At 39.8% G+C, this 23,177-nt stretch overlaps 1 protein-coding gene across 1 annotated transcript in view; it reads left to right on the plus strand.

The window, feature by feature from the left end:
* The window catches only part of LOC114653866 (serine incorporator 1-like), a 145,120-nt gene that overhangs the window by 100,120 nt on the left and 21,823 nt on the right, over positions 1 to 23,177 (plus strand). Inside the window, exon 10 of the mRNA XM_028804430.1 lies at positions 17,963 to 18,193. Coding sequence (XP_028660263.1) covers positions 17,963 to 18,193 — 231 coding nt within the window. The remainder of the gene's footprint in view (positions 1 to 17,962; positions 18,194 to 23,177) is intronic.

Consider the following 23,177-nt stretch of genomic DNA (forward strand, 5'->3'; position numbering starts at 1 on the left):
TACCTTTATAATTTGCTTTTTCGTGTCTATATCTATATAGTTTTCTGCGTAAAGCTGCCTACTGGTTTAGATCTTGAAAATCTAGGTCACTTGATTAATCTGATTTTTTTTGTCCTAAAAAAGTCATTTTAGCCATGTATTTACACAAACCTGGAAGAAGAATTACTGTACCGTAAATATTGTGTGCTTTTATGATGAAGCATGTGGCTACGGTACCTTTTTCACAAATAGTCACCTACCTAAAGAAATGAAAATACCCAAGGAGAAGAAAATCATTTGTTATATACTAATATATAGTTATTTAAATATTTACATGTCATTATTTAAAAAATGTATCATTTTATATCTATATTCTTATATTTAAATAGAACTCTCCTTTGGGAATGTATTTAACTAACTGTATATATACTTCAACAACAACAATAATAATAATAATACTAATAATAATAATTTTATTTATATACAAAGACAAAACAACAGAAGTTTATCTATCTATCTATCTATCTATCTATCTATCTATCTATCTATCTATCTATCTATCTATCTATCTATCTATCTATCTATCTATCTATCTATCTGTCTATCTATCTATCTATCTATCTATCTATCCTGTTAACTATACTAAACTATCTATCTATCTATCTATCTATCTATCTATCTATCTATCTATCTATCTATCTATCTATCTATCTATCTATCTATCTATCTATCTATCTATCTATCTATCTATCTATCTATCTATCTATCTATCTATCTATCTATCGTGCTTTTTATGTCAGTCTATCTATCAGTCTGCCTAGTAACCTCTGTGGTCGTGCTAGTGCCCCTTATCCATTAACAGGGATATCTCCTGATTGTGGAAGATGTTTTTAAATTTGCTTTTTTAGATCAGATTGATAGGTGGCAGAACTGAGACTCCTTAAGCTGTATGTGTGTATGTAGTTTCCGCTTACCTTTTATACTTGTAAATAACAGATGGCCTGATGGTAGAGTAGCCCATTCAACAAGGAAATGGGACTCAGGGCAGTTAGGGACACCTGAAGCCAGTGGAGGAGAATATAGGATAATAAGTTTAGGGTTCTAGAGGCTAGTTTTATTTAATACATCATTTTTAATAGAATATGGTTGGAAATGTATGTAATTCCTAAACTTTGTAAAAAGTGTTACCTGCCTGGGGTGCAAGAATTTTTGATATCACTTACATAGTGTTGATTATTCTTCTTTTGTTTATTTAGTCATCCCATGTCCTACAAAACATAATATCAAGATAAAACAAGGATTGAGGCAAGACTCAGACCACGGTATGGCTGACTTGCAGTGGGAGACGCTGCCACATCTGCATTATTTCCCACCTGCCTTAGACTAGAATTAAGATAAGATAAGATAAGATAAGATAAGATAAGATAAGATAAGATAAGATAAGATAAGATAAGATAAGATAAGATAAGACAGACAGACAGACAGACAGACAGACAGACAGACAGACAGACAGACAGACAGACAGACAGACAGACAGACAGACAGACAGACAGACAGACAGACAGACAGATAGATAGATAGATAGATAGATAGATAGATAGATAGATAGATAGATAGATAGATAGATAGATAGTCTCTTCTCCTCTCACTCCTCCCTCAAGCTTCGTCCTCCTACTCCCGACTCTGGCTTCCTGAGTTGTGGCAGCTGTCCCCTTTTATAGAGCACCCGGAAGTGCGCCAGCTGTTCCATGATCACCTTCCAGGTGTGATGGCAGCCCTGCAGAGGAGGGCTCAGCAGTTCTCCAGATGCCCCCTGGGGGTGGCCATGGGCCCCAGCAGGGTTCAGCTTCCCTGTAGCAAGCCAGGGGGGCTGCCCTCTGTTGTCCCAGGGGAGGTATTGCCCCATGCAATAGGTGCAGTCGACTCAGTGTGAGACATAAGAGTTAAATAAGAGTTATTATCTCAGTTTTCTCTGATTTTTTTTTCAATTTGCTTTTAGTGAGGGTGGATTTTTCAGGCCTTCAGTGCCATGAGATTGATCTGTTGAGGATAACTGGTTTTCCTTAGGTTGTCTGTAAGCAGCCAATAATTTCATACCAGTCAGTTGGTGAGTCAATCAGGGATGTGTAGCTTTACATAGAAGTCAAGTAAAGTCATGTTTATTGTTACGTGCACACAGTATGGTGAAATTCATACTTGAATGTCTCCTCTGAACTGTTGATCCAAATACAAGAAATAAATAACTAGAAGAGTACTTAGCATGAAACATACTGTATGATTAATATATAATAACATGCTAAGGTCTGTGCCTGTGTGTCCAGTCCCTACAAGCAATCTGATTGGTTAGTTTGGCTTTGATGATACAATCCTAAGAGGAAATGCAAGTGTAAGACACACAAGAAGGAGTAAAGGTGCAGGAGGCACACTGAGAGTCACCCTCAAAGATGACAAGTATAACAGTAGACAGGCGACGAGCAAGGCACCTCAAAATGACAAAGTCTGTGAAGCAGGCTTTATGGAGACTTGCACAAGATTGGGAGTGTTGAGCAAGAGAGGTTCAGACACATAAGGATACCAATGAAAGGAGCCGAAGTTACACCTAGGGCAAGAGGAGTCAAATATTTTTAATTTTTTTCTGTTACCTGTCTTCAATAAGTAATGGGCTAGCATTAGGTAATTTACAATATAAACAATATGTAAGTTTAAGTGTTATATATTTAAACACACTGTTTGTCATGTTACTATATTGGAACACTTATGACTGACTATTTTGCACCTTTACAACTTGCAGATAGAAACTGTCCCTTAATCTACTGAGTACCAACGGTCCTGTACAGTTTGCCAGAAAGGAGAAACGTTAGAAAAGTTATGATGATAACAAGCCATTTAGCCCAACAAACTTGTCCATTCTATTCACCTAGATTGTCTAAAATCAAATCAAATTGAGATTTCAGTGTTCCTGAAGGCCCATTCACAACCACACTACTTGGTAATTTATTTCATTTGTGTGAAATCTGCATTTAACAAGTTTACAAACAGATCCCTGTGTTCTTGTTGCAGAATTTATTTTAAAGTAACAGTTGGATCCACTATACTGTTCCTTTTATAAATTTAAACACTTCAGTTATGTGCCTTCTTAATCTCCGTTTGTTTAAACTGAAAAAGTTCAACTCTTTTAATCTAGACTCACAACTCATACCTTTAAGTCCCAGAATCAGTCTCGTCGCTCTTCTCTGGATTTTCTCTAGCTCTGCTACAGTATGTGTTTTGTATAATATGGAGACTGAAATTGAACACAGTACTCCATTTTAGGTCTCCCCAGTATGTTATTGTAATTTAAGCATAACCCCCTTTGACTTGTACTCCATACCTCATGATAGATAATCTAACACCCTATTAGCTTTCTTGATCGCTGCTGAACACGGTAAGGATGTAGACAGGGATGAGCTCAATGTAACTCCTAGGTCCTTCTCAGAAGGGGTACTTTCAAGTCTCATGTGATTTCTCAGTTTTTTTATTTTTAATAAATGAATTTAATCCATTTTGGAATAAGGCTGTAACATAACAAAATGTGGAAAAAGTGATGCGCTGTGAGTACTTTCCGGATGCACTGTACTATCCAAGTGCATCTGTAACAGTTGAGCTGATTATACAGTACATTATCTGCCCTCACACCTAGTTTGGTGTCATCTGCAAAATTTTATTTTTTTATTGAGGTCTTTAATTATCTTGTTTGCCTTTCTCAGTTAGCGGGTACTGTATACAGTAAGTCAGCTGGGTGCCAGCCATATTATGTTCCACCTTATAACATATTGTGAGAGATCAGTTTTAGATATAAGAGTACAGACTGGTGGGAGGAAGGTCAAAAATGAAATTACATTAGAAGATATCACCCTCTTAATAGTTCAGTGTATGAAAGAAAATAGCTGAAAATGCCCACAATGAGCTTAAAGAACAAGGTGAAAATTCTGTCCTGCTGCTCAATATAATGGAAAGTGCAATAATGTTGATTAACTTTATCACCCAAATTATGACACACACTAAAGGAGTGAAGCTGTTAAATACTTAGTCTTCTTGAGCACAAGGAACTGCATTTATGAACAAAGCACTTTCAAAACTAGATAATTTTGAAAGAAAAGAAATGTTCTGTTAACATCATTAAGTCTGGTTGGTTAAAACAATAGCATTACTAGCAGATACTTGCAAAACGTAAACCTTCCAAAAAAAAATACACATTTACTTCAGAGCTGCAATACTGGAGAAATGGTGTGCCTGATTAGATAGATAGACAGCAAAGAAATAATGTTAGCTGAGCCGGTGCCATATCAGGATGGTGTGCACCCACATGGAGAAATGCAAACTAAAAACTAAAAATAAGAAAATAAGATAACAAAAAATCATAAAATAATAAAAATAAATAAGCAAAAAAATAAGAAAACAATGTCTAAGAGAATCAGGGCACTGTTGACCCTTTTAACATGTATTTCAATTACTGTAGATCTACTACTGTATGTGATAAAATACTAAGGTCTTTGTGTCCAGTCCCTCAAAGCAATCTGATTGGTCATTTTAGTTTTGGTGTGATTGGTCAGTAGGACTTTGGTGACATGAAGAAAGAGTAAGTGCTAGTGTGGAACGCATAAGGAGGACTAAACAGCACATGATAAAAGTATAAAACCAGACAGGAGGTGAAAAGATGCCTTGTAAATAATATCAGAGTCTTGGAAGCAGGCTGTATGGGAAAATGGTCAAGAAAGGGAGCGGTTCAGACACACACAGATACAGAGAAAAGACACTGAAAGAGCATGTAAAGCAAGAGATAGCAAAAACTTTGACAGGTATATAATTATAAATAATCTCTCTATTATAATAAAAAAATCTTGGGAGACGAGACTTTTTATCCTGTGACGAGATGTGATCTTTTGAAGAGAGACACGTTCACGTCCCGCGAGACGAGACTTTGTGCCAAGAGATTTAACCACACCCGGGGCCGGAAATAAAAGATAAAGAGTAGATGACAAAGTAGAACATCGTAAAGAATTCAAAAACGTTGGCGTGATACACATGCAGATCAAGTTAGAGATAATGGAAGTACAAAAATTCAATAGTCTCAAAAAATGATAGTATTCTGACGCTATACACAAGCAAAAGCAAAAGCGAGTTTCTGGCACCCACTTGGACTGTGTTAGCGAGGTTTATAGGTGTAATGGTAATGACTAAAAACTTCACGTGGTGGGCAATGGATGAGTTACAATAATGAGAATTGACGTGCATATCAGGAAACCAAAACACTGACACAACTTGGCTTGGGTCGCTGAACCACAGCAATGTGGTAGCAACCACCGCAGCATTTTGCCAGCAATACACTTTAACTATAAAAGTGGTCAGATAGAGGAAGAGGTGAAAATGGGAGGTTCTTTCTGTAGAGGAAAAGGACACCACAAGGGAAAGGGAAAGAGATTGTGTATGTACTAGTTCGTATTATTAAATAAAAACATGAAGTCTATGTTGATTACTTCGATTTGAACCCATCTCAGATGGATGACATGGTTAATTCGAGAGTAAAATGTCAACCAAATCCATCCATTCATTGATACCCTGGACCTGCTTGTCTAGATCAGGGGTTCTCAAACTGGATCCTGGGGACCCACTGTGGCTTCAGGTTTTTGCGCCAACCAGATTCGTAATCTGTGACAACACCTGATAACACTGATCTCAATTAATAAGCTGGTATTTTTTTCTCTTCTCCTATTCTACATTAAGAAAGAATGTAGAATACATTCTTTCTTAATGTAGAAAAGAATCATGCACAACAGCATGATTTATAAATTTATAAGACACTAGGGGGGCAAGCCCCCTGGCGCCTTTGGCGCTCAACCCCCAGTTGCGGCCAGTCTGCTGCTCGCGTTGTGAAGAGGGGGGCTGAACGCACCCCAAGGAGATGCGGTCGCTCCTCCGTAACCCCCTCTTTAACAGTGATACAATGGTTAACAAATACAGTTTTTTTTTACCTCCTCTTTGCTCGATCAGCTTCTGGCTTGCTGCTGCTGCTGTGACATGAAGCGTTTCAAACATTTAAAAGCCTGTACAGCAGCTGTCCTGCTCTTTGTCTTTTATTTCCAGCCCCAGGTGTGGTTAAATCTCTTGGCACAAAGTCTTGTCTCGCAGGACGTGAGTTCTTGATATTTTTTAGTTTTTAATTTAAAAATGGAATAAGAATCTGAAAATCTAACAACATTATGTTAAAGTGCGATACATTCTGAAAAGAATGATACCAAACATATATATGTAGGTTTTAAAAGAATTATTATTATTATTATTATTATTAAAATAAGCCCAATTTAAAGTGTGACAAATAATGTCACATAAAATCGTTGCACAAAATCATTGCATTTTTAGGCTTAGAATTTTATATGTATAGAGTATATTTAGAAATATTTCCGTTTTTGCTAAAGATTTAAATGCTTAACTCACTTTTGTTGCTTTCATTATATTTTGCCCTTTCTCTGTGCAGTTTTCCTCCTTCGTTGTATCTTATTAATGACAATTAAAAACGAGAAGAACAGACACCCAGGCAAATGACACTGAATCATGAAAGGCTGCAACTACTTTAGCGTTAGGCCCACTAATTAGATTACAATGGACAAATTAAACAAAAACAGAATGAAAATCAAGATGAAAATATTGTTAAAAAGAAATATATATATTATTTCCATATAATTGCTTAGTACATTTTAATGTTTTTTGTTTTTTTTTTACCAAACCTAGTTTTCCAATTTCTATACTGTTCCCAAAACACAGAATCTGGGAAATAACAGTTCACTTAATTAGCCCAGGATTCTAAGTAAAAACAGAAGCTGGTTGAAACAAAAACCTGCAGGCACAGAGGGTCCTCAGGACCGACGTTGAGAACCCCTGCTCTATATGAAGAGCAGCAAAGCCCAATTGCATGGCGATGGGTATATAACATGGTGAGCCACAGATTGTACTGAAGTCCATCAGATACAGTAGATTCAGGAAGTAGTCAGACCCACTCAGTTTTTTTCATTATTTTGCCTGTGCTAAAATTATTTAAATTCATTTTTCCCACATTAAGCAACATTTAATACCCCAGAATGAAAGTGAAGTGAAAACAGGATTATATAAATGTTAGCACCTTTATTAAAAAAAAAAATGAAATATGACATTGGCACAAGTGTTCAGATCCTTCGCCCAGCACTAGGTTGAAGCACCCTTGGCAGAGATTACATGCTGGAGTCTTCTTGGGTTTGGCGTGACAACCTTCTCTCACCCGGGTATTTTTCTACCATTCTTCAGATTCTCTCAAGCTCGGTCAAATTAGATGGAGAGTGTTGGTGGACATCTATTTTCAGGCCTTTCCAGGGATGTTCTCTTGGGTTTAAGTCTGGCCTCTGGCTGGACAGAGTTGTCCCTAAACCACACCTTGTGTTGTATTCGCTTTGTGCTTAGGTTCATTGTTCTGTTGGAAGGTGAAACTTGAGATCCAAATTGCTCTGAAGCAGGTTTTCATTAAGGAAATCACTCAATTTTACTCTGTTCTGCTTTCCTTCCAACCTGTCTAGTCTCCCAGTCCCTGCTGCTGAAAAACAACCCCACAGTATGATGCCGGCACCACCATACTTCACTGTTGGAATGGCATTGCGCAGGTAATGAGTGGTGCCTACTTTCCTTCAGATATGACACTAATGTTGGTTTCATCAGACCAAAGAATTTTGTTTCTCACTGTCTGAGAGTTCTTTAGGTGCCTTTTTGCAAGTGTCAAGTGGACCTCTATGTGTCTTTTACTACGGAGAGGCATCTGGCCAATCTATCATACAGCCTGGATCGGAGGAGTGTTGCAGTTATGCTTGTTTCTTCCATCTCCACTCAGGTTCTCTTGATCTCAGGCAGAGTGACCATTAAAATTCGTAGTCACCTCTCCTACCGGGAGCCTTGCCCAGGTGGCTAGCTGTTAGAAAAAGTTGTGGTAATTCCAGTATTAGTGCTTTTAAGAAGTATGATGGCAACTGCGGTCTTGGGAAACTTCAATACAGCAGGAATTTTTTTAGAGCTTTTCCAGATCTGTGCCTTGACACAGTCCTGTGTCTAAGTTCTGCAGGCAATTCTTTCAAACCTCATGGCTTGGCTTTTGCTTTGATACACATTGTCAAGTGTGGGACCTTCTCTAGACAGGTGTGTGCCTTTCTTAATCATGTTCACTCAAATGCACAGACCATAGGTAGATTCCAAACAAGGTGTAGAAACGTCTCAATGGTGATCATCAGAATGGGATGCATTTCAGCCAAATTTCAGGTGCCATACCAAAGGGTCTGAATATTTGTGTCAATATGATACCTCAGTTTTTTATTTTTAACTAGCTGTCCCCCGTGTGAAATAAGACAGCGAGCAGGGCTCTGCCCGGCTCCCTACTAGTGACATCACTCTTCCCCCTACCCTTTAGCGTGAATATATCGCTCTTGCAAGCACACTTTGATTATTAGCGTGATGAAAGAAGTCGCAAAATCAACCGGAATGTTCAAGCAAATTATAGAAAAAAATAGATCTAAATCCGTTAAGTAGTTGTCTTGTTCGCTAGCTAAGCAGATGTAAGATATGCCCCAAGGCTGGCATGTGAGTAAGGAGGGCCCCGCCACCCTCCCCTTGGCCCACTGAGTCTCTCACGGATTTTTGCAAATTTATTAAAAATAAAAAAAACTGAGAAAGCACATGTACATAAGTATTCACAGCCTTTGCCATGAAGCTCAAAATTGGTGCATCCTGTTTCCCCTGATCATCCTTGAGATGTTTCTGCAGCTTAACTGGAGTCCACCTGTGGTAAATTCAGTTGACTGGACATGATTTGGAAAGGCACACACCTGTCTATATAAGGTCCTACAGTTGACAGTTCATGTCAGAGAACAAACCAAGCATGAAGTCAAAGGAATTGTTTGTAGACCTCCAAGACAGGATTGTCTCAAGGCACAAATCTGGGGAAGGTTACAGAAAAATTTCTGCTGCTTTGAAGGTCCCAATGAGCACAGTGGCCTCCATCATCCGTATGTGGAAGAAGTTCGAAACCACCAGGACTCTTCCTAGAGCTGGCCGGCCATCGAAACTGAGCGATCGGGGGAGAAGGGCCTTAGTCAGGGAGGTGACCAAGAACCCGATGGTCACTCTGTCAGAGCTCCAGAGGTCCTCTGTGGAGAGAGGAGAACCTTCCAGAAGGACAACCATCTCTGCAGCAATCCACCAATCAGGCCTGTATGGTAGAGTGGCCAGACGGAAGCCACTCCTTAGTAAAAGACACATGGCAGCCCGCCTGGAGTTTGCCAAAAGGCACCTGAAGGACTCTCAGACCATGAGAAAGAAAATTCTCTGGTCTGATGAGACAAAGATTGAACTCTTTGGTGTGAATGCGAAGCGTCACGTTTGGAGGAAACCAGGCACCGCTCATCACCAGGCCAATACCATCCCTACAGTGAAGCATGGTGGTGGCAGCATCATGCCGTGGGGATGTTTTTCAGCGGCAGGGACTGGGAGACTAGTCAGGATAAAGGGAAAGATGACTGCAGCAATGTACAGAGACATCCTGGATGAAAACCTGCTCCAGAGCGCTCTTCACCTCAGACTGGGGCGACAGTTCATCTTTCAGCAGGACAACGACCCTAAGCACACAGCCAAGATATCAAAGGAGTGGCTTCAGGACAACTCTGTGAATGTCCTTGAGTGGCCCAGCCAGAGCCCAGACTTGAATCCAATTGAACATCTCTGGAGAGATCTTAAAATGGCTGTGCACCGACGCTTCCCATCCAACCTGATGGAGCTTGAGAGGTGCTGCAAAGAGGAATGGGCGAAACTGGCCAAGGATAGGTGTGCCAAGCTTGTGGCATCATATTCAACAAGACTTGAGGCTGTAATTGCTGCCAAAGGTGCATAGACAAAGTATTGAGCAAAGGCTGTGAATACTTATGTACATGGGATTTCTCAGTTTTTTTATTTTTAATAAATTTGCAAAAATCTCAAGTAAACTTTTTTTACATTGTCATTATGGGGTGTTGTGTGTAGAATTCTGAGGAAAAAAACAAATTTAATCCATTTTGGAATAAAGCTGTAACATAACAAAAGGTGGAAAAAGTGATGCGCTGTGAATACATTCCAGATGCACCGTATGTTGGATTTTATATATAGAGAAATAATTGAAAAACTTTCGGAAATCACAGGGAGAATGGTGGCTCTGAGGCTAGAGATCCACACTGGCAATAGGAAGGTAGCCGGTTCGAACCCCGCAAACGCCAGAAGTAACTTGAACAAGGCCCTTAACCTACAATTGACTCGTCCTGGGTAGGATAGATAGATAGATAGATAGATAGATAGATAGATAGATAGATAGATAGATAGATAGATAGATAGATAGATAGATAGATAGATACTTTATTAATGGAAATTCACATACTCCAGCAGCAGCATACTGATACAAAAAACAATATTAAATTAAAGAGTAATAAAAATGTAGGTTAAAACAGACAATAACTTTGTATAATGTTAACGTTTAACCCCCCCCCCCCCCCCCCCCCCCCCCAGGTGGAACTGAAGAGTCGCATAGTTTGGGGGAGGAACGATCTGCTCAGTCTGTCAGTGGAGCAGGATGGTGATAGCAGTCTGTCACTGAAGCTGCTCTTCTGTCTGGAGATGACACTGTTTAGTGGATGCAGTGGATTCTCCATAATTGATAGGAGTCTGCTCAGTGCCCGTCGCTCTGCCACGGATGTCAAACTGTCCAGCTCCATGCCTACAATAGAGCCTGCTTTCCTCACCAGTTTGTCCAGGCATGAGGCGTCCATCTTCTTAATGCTTCCTCCCCAGCACACCACCGCGTAGAAGAGGGCGCTCGCCACAACCGTCTGATAGAACATCTGCAGCATCTTATTGGAAGTCTAAGAAAGTATAACCGGCTCTGTCCTCTCTTGCACAGAGAATCAGTATTGGCAGTCCAGTCTAATTTATCATCCAGCTGCACTCCCAGATATTTATAGGTCTGCACCATCTGCACACAGTCACATCTGATAATCACAGGGTCCAGGAGGTGCCTGGGTCTCCTAAAATCCACCACCAGCTCCTTGGTTTTGCTGGTGTTCAGGTGTAGGTGGTTTGAGTCGCACCATTTAACAAAGTCCTTGATTAGGTTCCTGTACTCCTCCTCCTGCCCACTCCTGATGCAGCCCATGATAGCAGTGTCGTCAGCGAACTTTTACATGTGGCAGGACTCCAAGTTGTATTGGAAGTCCGATGTATATAGGCTGAACAGGACCGGAGAAAGTACAGTCCCCTGCGGCACTCCTGCATTGCTGACCACAATGTCAGACCTGCAGTTCCCGAGACGCACATACTGAGGTTTGTTTGTAAGATAGTCCACGATCCATGCCACCAGGTATGAATCTACTCCCATCTCTGTCAGCTTGACCCTAAGGAGCAGAGGTTGGATGGTGTTGAAGGCGCTAGAGAAGTCCAGAAACATAATTCTTACAGCACCACTGCCTCTGTCCAAGTGGGAGAGGGATCAGTGTAGCATATAGATGATGGCATCCTCCACTCCCACCTTCTCCTGGTATGCGAACTGCAGAGGGTCGAGGGCGTGGCATACCTGTGGCCTCAGGTGGTGAAGCAGCAGCTGCTCCATGGTCTTCATCACATGTGACGTCAGAGTGACAGGCCAGAAGTCGTTCAGCTCACTAGGACGTGATACCTTTGGGACTGGGGTGATACCAAAGCCTCGGGACTCTCCCCTGTTCCATGCTCAGGTTGAATGTTAATGTGCATCCATCCCTGCAAGCAGGTCAGCCAGTCACCATTAAAAAACTCACACTGTTTCAATGTGGTGCTGAGGTGTCACCCGTTGCACTCGGGTCCCATTCCAGGTGGTTCATCATGTGGTGGCTGCGGCATTGTGCTATCAGCGCATGCTCCCAACCTCCCTCTCTCTTTCTAAAATCCAGTTTTTACTTTTGGCAGTTTGTGGAATTGAGTGTTGCTTGATGTGTGAAAAATTCATTGAAACGATTTTAGCATAAGGCGTAACAAAATGTGAATAAGTGAAAGGGGTCTGAATATTGTCTATCCACTGTCTATCCAGCTACAGAGGGGAAACTCCACTAACAACATCAGTTGACTGTGGAAGGACACCAGAGTATCAATGGAAATCGCATGTAAGCTTGAAGAAATCATGCAAATGCCACATAAGGGGCATCGTAACCTAGGGGTCTGACGGGGCCAAGATTTCAACATCATATGCACGTCATATCAGCAATTCATCCATCCATTTCTAACCTGCTTATCCAGACTGCACTACAAAATTTGAAAAATCAAGGATCAATTGACAATAAAGAACAACGTCAGAGCAAATGTCCAAATGTTCTGCTGAAGCTGCTCTTTTTAACCGAGAAAACATTGTCTCGGTATTTCCTTTCTTTTTCTTTTAAAATCTAGCACCTTTGAAATGTTTAACTGATAATTACTGCTTCAAAGTAATATTGCTGTATAAATAAGGAGACACAATCCATCCCGCATTTATTTACATTTTTCAATGAAAACTGAACTGTCAGTCACTTTGCTTTTATTTTATGGAATAAAAATGGCCTAACAATGAAGGTAGCTGAGCAATTACAAAGAAATGGGAACTCGAAAATGTTAGCGAGTAAGTCAGGCAGAAAATTTCAGCCTTTTCTTTATCTCTGCTTCCTTGTAATGGTTTTGATGACATGAACTAGTTTTTATGTCTCATCACATACTGTATAAACTACCTCAGATATGCTGCATAATTTCTGTCACATCAAAGGTTATGTAGGTAATAAAAGTGGACTCCTTTTCTCCTATTCTGTAAACCAAAGTGGATTTTAAGCCAGGAGGTGCATAATCAATGTGAAAAGCAAGTGGCACAAAACAAGATAACACACTGAAGTGAAAAAAAATAAAGGTAAAACAATTCCTTTACGCCCCCCCACAACCCCATGTCACTTGTAAAAGTAACAATTTTTTCTACATTCATTTTAATTTATTCCTTTGTTTCCTATTGAAATGTTACAAATTTTCTATTGAAATGATATTAACAGTGGGGTTTTTTTTAAAACTCATAATTGTACTCAGCACTTTGTTTCCCTTGTAAATTTTAAACGTCAAATAAGATCTGCTGATGCTCATCGGTTATTTTTACAAGCTCTTTAATAGTCATAACAACGCCATCAAGTTCAGCGAGGAGAAATTTTCACAACTGCTGCATAATACAGTTATATTTAAAATCAGCAGGCAGACTATTCCTCTGTGGATTTCACTTATAGTTCATAGTGCTCTACATTATTTCTTCCATGTAAATTTGCATTGCTCTTTTTACGATGCCTTTCCCAGTAATATACACTTTTTTTATGTGAACAGGTACTGTATAGATAGGAGAGGGGATTGTTAACTGTGTTGTTTTGATATTTAAAAATGTATATATAATTATGCCATATAATTTCATAAAATTATATTTGACATTCGGGCGGCATGGTGGCGCAGTGGTAGCGCTGCTGCCTCGCAGTTAGGAGACTCAGGTTCGCTTCCCGGGTCCTCCCTGCGTGGAGTTTGCATGTTCTCCCCGTGTCTGCGGTTTCCTCCCACAGTCCAAAGACATGCAGGTTAGGTGGATTGGCAAACCTAAATTGGCCCTAGTGTGTGCTTGGTGTCTGGGTGTGTTTGTGTGTGTCCTGCGGTGGGTTGGCACCCTGCTCAGGATTGGTTCCTGCCTTGTGCCCTGTGTTGGCTGGGATTGGCTCCAGCAGACCCCCGTGACCCTGTGTTCGGATTCAGCGGGTTGGAAAATGGATGGATGGATGGATGTAATCCACATATAATTTTGCAAAATTACACCAATAGTTAACCAATAAAAGGTGTCATTTTGTTTAACTTCTCACTAAAATTACACCACAAAATTACACCTACTCCTTGTTTATTGAAGCTCAGAATGCACGCATTAGAATTTTTAGAAACGCAGACATTCAACATTTTTATGTCTTAGAAACAAGAAGACAAGTTAGATGGAAGGAAATTTGGGGCCCCAAAAAAGCAACAAGAATGAAGGGCTTGAGAGCCAGTGTTCAAGATGGTCCTTTTCTAGAGAGGTCTGTTCTATAAACTGCCAATTTCTAAATGCAAATCTAAATGCAAACCAGCTTCTGGTGGTGGCTATAAAAAGTATTCACCTTGTTGGAGGTTTTCACATTTTATTGCTATACAACATTGAATCACAATGGATTTCATTTGGCTTTTTTGACTTTGATCTACACAAGAAGACCCTTTAATGACAAAGTGAAAACAGATCTCTGCAAAGTGGCCTAAATTAATTATGAATCTGAGGCACAAAATAATGGATCATATAAGTATTCACCCCATTCAAGTCAGTTTGGCAGCCATGACAGCTCTGTGTGCACAGGTTTCTCTCTCTGTCAGCTTTACACATCTGCACACTGCCATTTCTCCCCATTCATTTTTACAAAACTGCTCAAACTCTTGTCGGGTTTCATGGGGATCCTGAGTGAACAGCCATTCTCAAGTCCAGCCACAAGTTCTAAATTGGATTGAGTTCTGTATTCTGACTCCCCCACTCCAGGACATTCACATTGTTGTTTTGAAGCCATTCCTGTGTAGCTTTGTTTTCATGCTTGGAGTTGTTGTCTTGCTAGAGAACAAAATCTTTACCTAAGGTTCAAGTTTCTTTCATACAGCATCAGGTTTTCTTCCAGGATTTTCCTTGTATTATCCATTTTTCCATCACAAGTATTTCAGGGCCTGCTGCAGAGTGTGAAAATAACAGGCCTTGACACAGGAAAAGGTTTTGGGCAACCAAATAAGGAGGCAAAAATTGATGAATTTTTAGTTCAGAAGTGTACTGGTTTGAGTCCATAACAGAACTGAGGAATGCAGGAGGTTGTCTGGTTTTTAAGTCAGGTTATGGGAAGTGACAACTTCGGGGCCGAAACTGTACGTGATGTTTTCAGGCCCAGAACCGAAAGTGACGTCTTTGGGGGGGTTTGCGGAACCAGAAGTGATGCCATCGGGGCCAGAACCAGAAGTGACACCATCAAATCCAGGCAGAATTTGTCGTGTTTGGTCTATAAAGATAACAGAGAAAGGGTTAGTGCACCCCGTCACCCTTGGTTCTTTAAACTGCCACCCATGCGCACTTGTGTGACAAGAGACATGTCATGATGCTGCCACCACCATGCTTTACTATGTGTTTTAAGAAATTTGCATTGTTTTACATGTGCCAAACATGACGTTTAGTCTGATGGTCAAAAAGCTCAATTTTGGTTTCATCAGACTGTAGAATGTTCTTCGAACTGACTTAAGAGTCTTCCATGAGCCTTCAGGCAAACTCTAGCTGAGATGTCATGTGTGCGTGTGTGTTTTTTTAACAGTGCCTTTCTCTTTGACACTCTCCCATAAAGCTGCAAGTGATGAAGATCCTGGACAACAGTTGTTATCTGCACAGTCTCTTCAATCTGAGTCAAGTAGCTTGTAACTCCTTAGAGTTCTCATTGGTCCCTTGATGGCCTCCTTCACTGTTCTTCATTAATTTTTGTTGACAGCCAGCTCTAGGCAGGTTTCCAGCTGTGTCACACTCTTTCCATTTCTTAATGATTGATTTAACTGAGGTCCAAGGGATATTTGGTGACTTGGATATTTCCTTATCTTCATCCTCTAACTTTTCAGTCCCTTTTTCAAGCTGTTGCTTGGAATATTCTCCTTTCTTCATTGTTTAGGTTATGTCACCATCTTGACTCACCTCAAGTTGGACCATCTACATTCAGGTGCATTTATACGACAAGCAATTGAAACCCCGAACAGCACCAGTCATGATTTACATGTGCCATATCGAAGGGGGCAAATATTTACATGATCAATTATTTTATATTTTATAGTTGTAACTAATTTAGAACACTCTACAGATATCTCTTTTCATTGTGATATTTAGAGTTTTTTTTCTCTTGATAGTGTCAAAAAGCCAGATTAAATCCACTGTTGTGTGGTTCAATGTTGTATAACAATAAAATGAGGAAACTTTCATGGGGTTGGATACTTTTCATAGACACTGTTGTGGTATGGCATACCAAGGGTCCATGGCCGATTAGAGAAGGTGCAGGATTTTGGTTTACAGTACTGCAGCTCAGACACGCAAGTGTGGCTACATACGGGAGAGATTGTGTATCCACAGAGTGCTTAATGCGGGAGGAATTGGCTGGTTAATTGTTCATATTTATGAGTGTGATCGGCACAGCCATCCCTCATTGGTGCTCTGTGGATCATTAATGAAACATATGCACTTGCAGGGCTCTAAAAAGGTCTGAGTAAGTCAGAAAAGGGTGAAGAGAAAAGAAAAAGAATACCAGAGGACGAAAAATCAAGGAAAGATGGAGAGAGCAAAATCAGGTGGGGTGGAAGGATCTGTGTGTTTTGGGATACCCCACAATGGAGCAAGAGGAATGGCACTCCAGGAGAGGATTTTACTTGTTGAGTAGTCAAAGCAAGGGAGATTGTGGGGTCTGAGGGTCCTGTGTGTACCAATTGAGGTGGCAGGATAAGATTTCAGGACTCGGAGTGTGGCTGGGACAGGGGCCAGATTACAGACCACTTTCGCCTGTGTCTCAGCCCTACTGAGCAGACCTCAAGGGTTAGCAGGGGAGACGAGACTGGGAGAGAGAGAGAAAAGCACCGGGGACAAGATGGAGGGAAAGCTAAATCTGACTGTAATGTTATTCCTGGTTTTAATTTTATTTTTCAATTTAGATTTATCCATTGGTTTTCCTCACCTTACTATTGTGTTTATAGATGACTATTTGAACTGCACCACACTTTTAGACACTGATTGTAGTTGATGATAAATATTTTCAACCGATAAGTGCTGTGTCCTCACTTGCTCTAGTCCATCCTTAGTTATGACTTTCGATGTCCTGGGAGGAGGAAGAGACTAATGGCAAGGCTATGGAAGAGTTGGTCTTAAGGGGCATTACAATGTCATATGTCTTCTGGAGGCATCCTTATACACTTTAGGGGTAGAATGGGAAGGCAGATTAAAAGATATTTGTAACTCTTAATCTATATAAAACTAAGACAGAACTTTTCAAGCTCTATTAGAGTGACTATTGGGTTCTTGGTCACCACCTTCATCAATTCCCCACTTGCCCAGTTACTCAGTTTGGCTGGACTGTCAACTCTAGAAAGAGCCCTGGTGGCTCCAATCTTCTTCCATTTCACAATTATTGTGGCCACGGTGCTCCTGGGGACCCTCAAAGCTTTAGATTTTTTTATACCCTTATTTTGATTTATGCCTTACCACAATTTGATCACAGAGGTCTATAGACACTTTTATGGACTTCATGGCTTGATTTTTGTCCTGACATGCAGTGTGAATTGTGGGACCCTCTATACATAGGTACACGTGTGCCTTCCTAAATAATGTCCAATCAATTTGGTTTGCCACAGGTGGACTCCAGTCACGTTCTAGATACATCTCAAGGAGGGTTAAAGCAAACTCAATACACCTGACCACAATCTGGGGTGACACAGCAAAGGGTCTGAATAATTAGATGAATGAAAGGTTTCCGTTATTGATTCTTGAATAATTTTGCAAACCTTTCTGAAAATATGTTTTCATTTTGTCACTATGGGTTATTGAGTTTAGACTGATGGGCGAAAATGGCATATTCATTCATTTAAAACGAAATCTACAACACAACAAAGTGTGTTGAAAATGAAAGGGTCTGAATACTTTCTGAATCCACTCTGGATGTCTCTGGAAACGGGTCGCAATGCTTTGAGCCTGCACTCAATTGAACTGAATTTCTGCCTTGAAGCCCAAAGCCGACAAATGAGTCTCCTCACCCCCATTTACCCCAAATTTGATGAAACACGTTTAAGGATGGTTGGACATCATTGATTTTTCTTGTCTCTGCAGTATCAGACCATCGGGGAGAAGAGCAATCAGAGAAATAAGGCAACCCACCTCTGACCAGATGGCCTTGGAAGAAGTTTCCACAGATAGTTCATCCTTCCAGGAAGGCTGTGAAGAGGTCCACCGATTCCAAGACAATGAGCAAGATTCTGTCCAATACAGTTACTCATTTTTTCATATCTTGCTGTTTCTAGCTTCATTGTATTCCATGATGATGCTGACAAACTGGGACAGGTATGTCACTAATATAAAACACACTTCCTTTGTCTATTTTTTATTATTATTTCCAAAGAATGTATTTTTTTTTATATGTTATGGTTTCATGGGTAGCAGCTAAGATACACTTTAAGGATTGAAGCCACAAAACAGACAATAAAACCATTCAGCCACTTGGAATATACAAATAGGAGCCCTGCTTTTTATGGCTCAAGCAAGGAAATATCTGTTCGAGAGTATCTACAATATACTGAGTCCTACTCGAAAGCCAAATGTTAATTCTGCATTATTGCTTCTACAAAACAGAAATAAAAGAACTGAAATTGTCAAGGTCACTGCTACTTTCATCAGACAATATCATAGATTGTGGCAGGAAATTTCTAGAAGTGAACACTAGGGTCTTTCTGCTCAGCAATTAGAACAAGCAGCTATTGACAATCTTTGGGTAGTTTACTCTTTTTCCTATTTAGTGCAAACTATATAAATCCATACCTATTTGGCTTGATATTTGCTATTAAACTCTAAATCCCATTCTCCAGTTCTTGAGCTCATTTGAATCTTCTGAGGATTGCTTTCTGTGTACATCCTAAGTCAGGGATATTCAACAAAGATGATAAAGTTTACACACAAGAACAAAAGCCATAAAGGAAAATTCTGTCATAACATACTATATAGTAATTACTTCTGTAGTGTTCCTTTGGTTGTGCCACTTTGTAGCTTTCTTCTAAGACCAACATATATCATCCTGTTTGTCCATCACATATAAATCTGGACCGGAGTTGGGGACCCCTGAACTAAATGGAGATACAGAAAGAAAGGACAACATAATCATGAGAATGTGAAACACTAAATGCCAGGAATTTACAAAAGGTTACATAAAACATCAGGAATTAGAGACAGAAGGTCCAACATAATAATAAATACTATAGCCAGATAGCCAGGGAGGAGAGGAAAACAAAAACTCAGGCTGGATGGATTCTGGAGAAAAGGTCAAAAGACCACCAATCCCCCATTGGGCATTCTGTAGTATATAAATGTGTAGGCGTTAGCAGGATGCTCTTCTGGAGCTCCATATTCACCTTCCTACCATCGCAGAGGGCTGCAGCATTTCTGAGTCAGGTGCCAGTGAGGCATATTGCCACCAAAAAGTACTGGAAAAAAGGACAGCAAACAAAAGTAGAAATTAGTGAGCTGCCTATAAAAAATAGCATTTTATACGTGAAAGAAACACAACCTCCCCCCAACTATGAGAGAATGCTTGTAGTCTCTTAAGAGATCTCAAAAAGCCCAATTAAAGGACTGAAGTGTTCAAATGTATTGGCCTGGTTATCTCTTCACGGTACAGCTTTCCAGATTTTCTGTCATAAAAACAAAATGCCTGCTTGCCAATTCTTCATTCCAATGACGACTGCTCTGTTATCTTCATTTGCATTTGCTGCTATTTCTTCTCCTCTAATGGTTTCTTCCACTAGATACAAGAGCAGCATAATGCAATCCCATCAACCATCAGACCACAAAACCATCACCTAATACAGAAACTCATTCAAACAAGAAAAACATCTTGCTGATCTGAATATGTACTTCTCATTTCTTTGGTCTGCTTTTCATTAGTCCAGTTAGTGTTCTGTTTTTTTTTTATTTTTATTGCAGCTTAGAGATTTTCCCTAATTGTCTTTGCAGCTTGTTTTCCTCATCTTCTCTATTTCCACAAGGTAACATCTTCCAGATGATCAATGTAAAAATGTCTTTGGTTCCACCCTCCAAAACCGCCCTGTTGACCTTTTCATTATCTTCATCACATTTTTAATTTTATGCTTGCAATGATTAGCTAAAATAAATTTTGTTTGTAATGTGTAATGTGTGTTAAATTATACACAAAAGACACTGAAATATTTAGTGTAATTGGGAAAGTATTTTGAAAGGATTTACTAGTGTAATAGTTTAATACCAACATTTATTACAAGCGCTGAATGGCAATAAAAAATAGTAAGAATACAGTTACTTTATGTAGTTCATTATAATGTACGTCAACAAGTGGTTTTCCAGCTGCCCTGAGGTGCTCGGACCAATCACACATAACTTACCAATAAGACTTAATTTGCATGCAGGCCTGGCTTAATGTAATCGCCTTTCCAGAACAAAGAAACAATATAGTGTCCTGTGTACCCTTTTAATTTAGCTTAGCTAACACAGACATTTGATGAATGAAAGGCATTGACTTGCCAAGCAGTCCACTAACACAAAACAGGCCCCAAATCCTTTTGTAATGAGGCTGAGCATATTATTTTGATTGTCACAAGTTGAAATATGTCCCCACTACTTTCTGAAAATCATTATACAGCAATTGATAAAGTCCCATCCAATTTTTGGATGAAATATTCAGTTAGGATTCAACTGTTCAGCCCTTACCTGGATGCCCCACCAAACACAGCCCCATGTCTGATCAATGGAAAAGAGTAGCCATGCCCCATGACATTGTGATTTGTCTTGTGAAAGTGTCCACAAATGGTTCTTTAACCTGTAAAGTTCTTTATATATTGGTGGACACGTTAATACTGGAAATGCCTAAATTATTAGCCTTGATTTATGTGTACCTCCTGCAGTACTTATCTGTTTCACATTCAGACATCATTAGAACATTAGAAGACTCTAGACGAGAACAGGCCATTCAGCCCAACAAAGCTTGCCAGTCCTATCCACTTATTTCTTCCAAAATAACATCAAGTCGAGTTTTGAAAGTCCCTAAAGTCTTACTGTCTACCACACTACTTGGTAGCTTATTCCAAGTCTATCGTTCTTTGTGTAAAGAAAAACTTCCTAATGTTTGTGCGAAATTTACTCTTAACAAGTTTCCAACTGTGTCCCCGTGTTCTTGATTAACTCATTTTTAAGTCACAGTCTTGATCCACTGTACTAATTCCCTTCATAATTTTAAACACTTCAATCATGTCACTTCTTAATCTTCTTTTGCTTAAACTGTAAAGGCTCAGCTCTTTTAATATATCCTCATAATTCATCCCCTGTAACCCTGGAATCACCCTAGTTGCTCTTCTCTGGACCTTTCTAGTGCTACTATGTCCTTTTTGTAGCCTGGAGACCCAAACTGCACACAGTACTCAAGATGAGGCCTCACCAGTGCATTATAAAGGTTGAGCAGAACCTCCTGTGACTTGTACTCCACACATCGTGCTATATAATGTGACATTCTGTTTGCCTTCTTAATGGCTTCTGAACACTGTCAGGAAGTCGATAGCTTAGAGTCCACTATGACTCCTAAATCCTTCTCATAAGGTGTACTCTCGATTTTCAGACTGCCCCTTTGTGTATTCAAACCTAACATTTTTACTTTGTATGTGTAATCCTTTACATTTACTGACATTAAATTTCATCTGCCACAAATCTGCCGGAGCCTGTATGCTATCCAAGTCCTTCTGTAATGATATAACGGATTCCAAATTATCTGCTAATCCACCTATCTTGGTATCATCTGCAAACTTAACCAGCTTGTTACTTATATTCCTATCTAAATAATTTAGATATATTAAAAATAGCAGCGGCCCTAGCACTGACCACTGTGGAACATCACTCTTAACATCGGCCAGTTCTGAAGAGGTTCCCCGCACCATCACCGTCTGCTTCCTGTGACTAAAATATCAAACACAATAGAGGCCATGGGCCTGTCACTGCCTCTCAGCGGGATAGAGATAAAATAAAAAGCAACTTCAGAACACCTTAGCAAGGGCCAAGGACCTATCAACTCTTTCTATGAAAGGACTGCATTTTAGAATACCTTAGCAAAGGCCACGAGCCACTTCAAAAGCTCCACTCCTGTTGTAATTCCCAGATTATTACCATAGAAAAAGCTGCACAAATCAAACAGACAAATATGGCCAAAGCCGACAACCTTGGCTTCAAAACTATAGCAGGAGCCAGACGCTGGCTACCTGATCATTACCTCTGAAAGGGCTGCAAAATTCTAACAGAATGGGCACAGTTGGCACCTGAACAAACATGCAAGACATACTCCGATAAGGCCTGATGACTACCTTTAAAAGAGTTAAACAAAACATAAATTGCTCTAACAAGCACACTTGGAAAATTTGTATCAGTAAAGAAGGCATGTTTCAGTTAGGAACTATTTAGACTTTAAATTAATTGTTACTTATGTTTATTTGCAAAGAAAGTGGAAGTAAATATAATGAAAAAAGAGACGACCTAAGGAGTGAGCCTACAGGGACATCGTTGCAAACAGTTTCAGTCGATGAGTATTCATTTGCAGTATTAACCTGCATGGTTCACTTGGTTCAGTATGAAGTTAACCACGAAGGCCTACATAATTCTCAAGGCAATTCAATATACTTTGTGGTCAACTGTGTTAAAAGTAGCAGAGAGATCCAACAGCACCAAAACAGCATCATCCACACAATTGGTAGCAATCAACAGATCATTTCAAATCTGCAGGAGGGCTAACTCGTGATCTAAATTTCTCCATGATATTATTACTGTCAAGAATTGACAACAACTGTGATAAAACCACTTCTCGTGTATTTTCGAAATAAAGGATAGCTTGTTAAAATTGGCAGATAGCTATTACAACTACTTTGATCAAGCCCCTATTTCTTGAGGATTGGTTGAACCACAGCATGCTTAAAACAAGCAGGAACCAACCCTGAAGCTAAACTTGCATTAATAATGGACAGTATACTGGGGCCAATGATGGCAGAGGTGGGTGGGAACAACATCAAGAGATAATGAAGTGGGACTTATGGCTGGGACAATCTCCCCTAGAGCAGTAAGGTTTAGCATAGGTTATATGCTATATTGAGGTTGCTGATCATGAATAAGATGCCATTTTGATATTTGATTCTTTACTGGTGGTCCTAGCTCTCTAAGAGCTGCTCCCAGAAGGTTACAAATGGCCAAATTTACACATCAGCATGTAGGGTATCATTTCAGACTTATTTCAAGGTTAGCAATAATGAATTTGATGTTATTTTGGATT

Source organism: Erpetoichthys calabaricus, chromosome 6, assembly GCF_900747795.2.
Source record: "Erpetoichthys calabaricus chromosome 6, fErpCal1.3, whole genome shotgun sequence".
NCBI classification, from domain to species: Eukaryota; Metazoa; Chordata; class Cladistia; order Polypteriformes; family Polypteridae; genus Erpetoichthys; species Erpetoichthys calabaricus.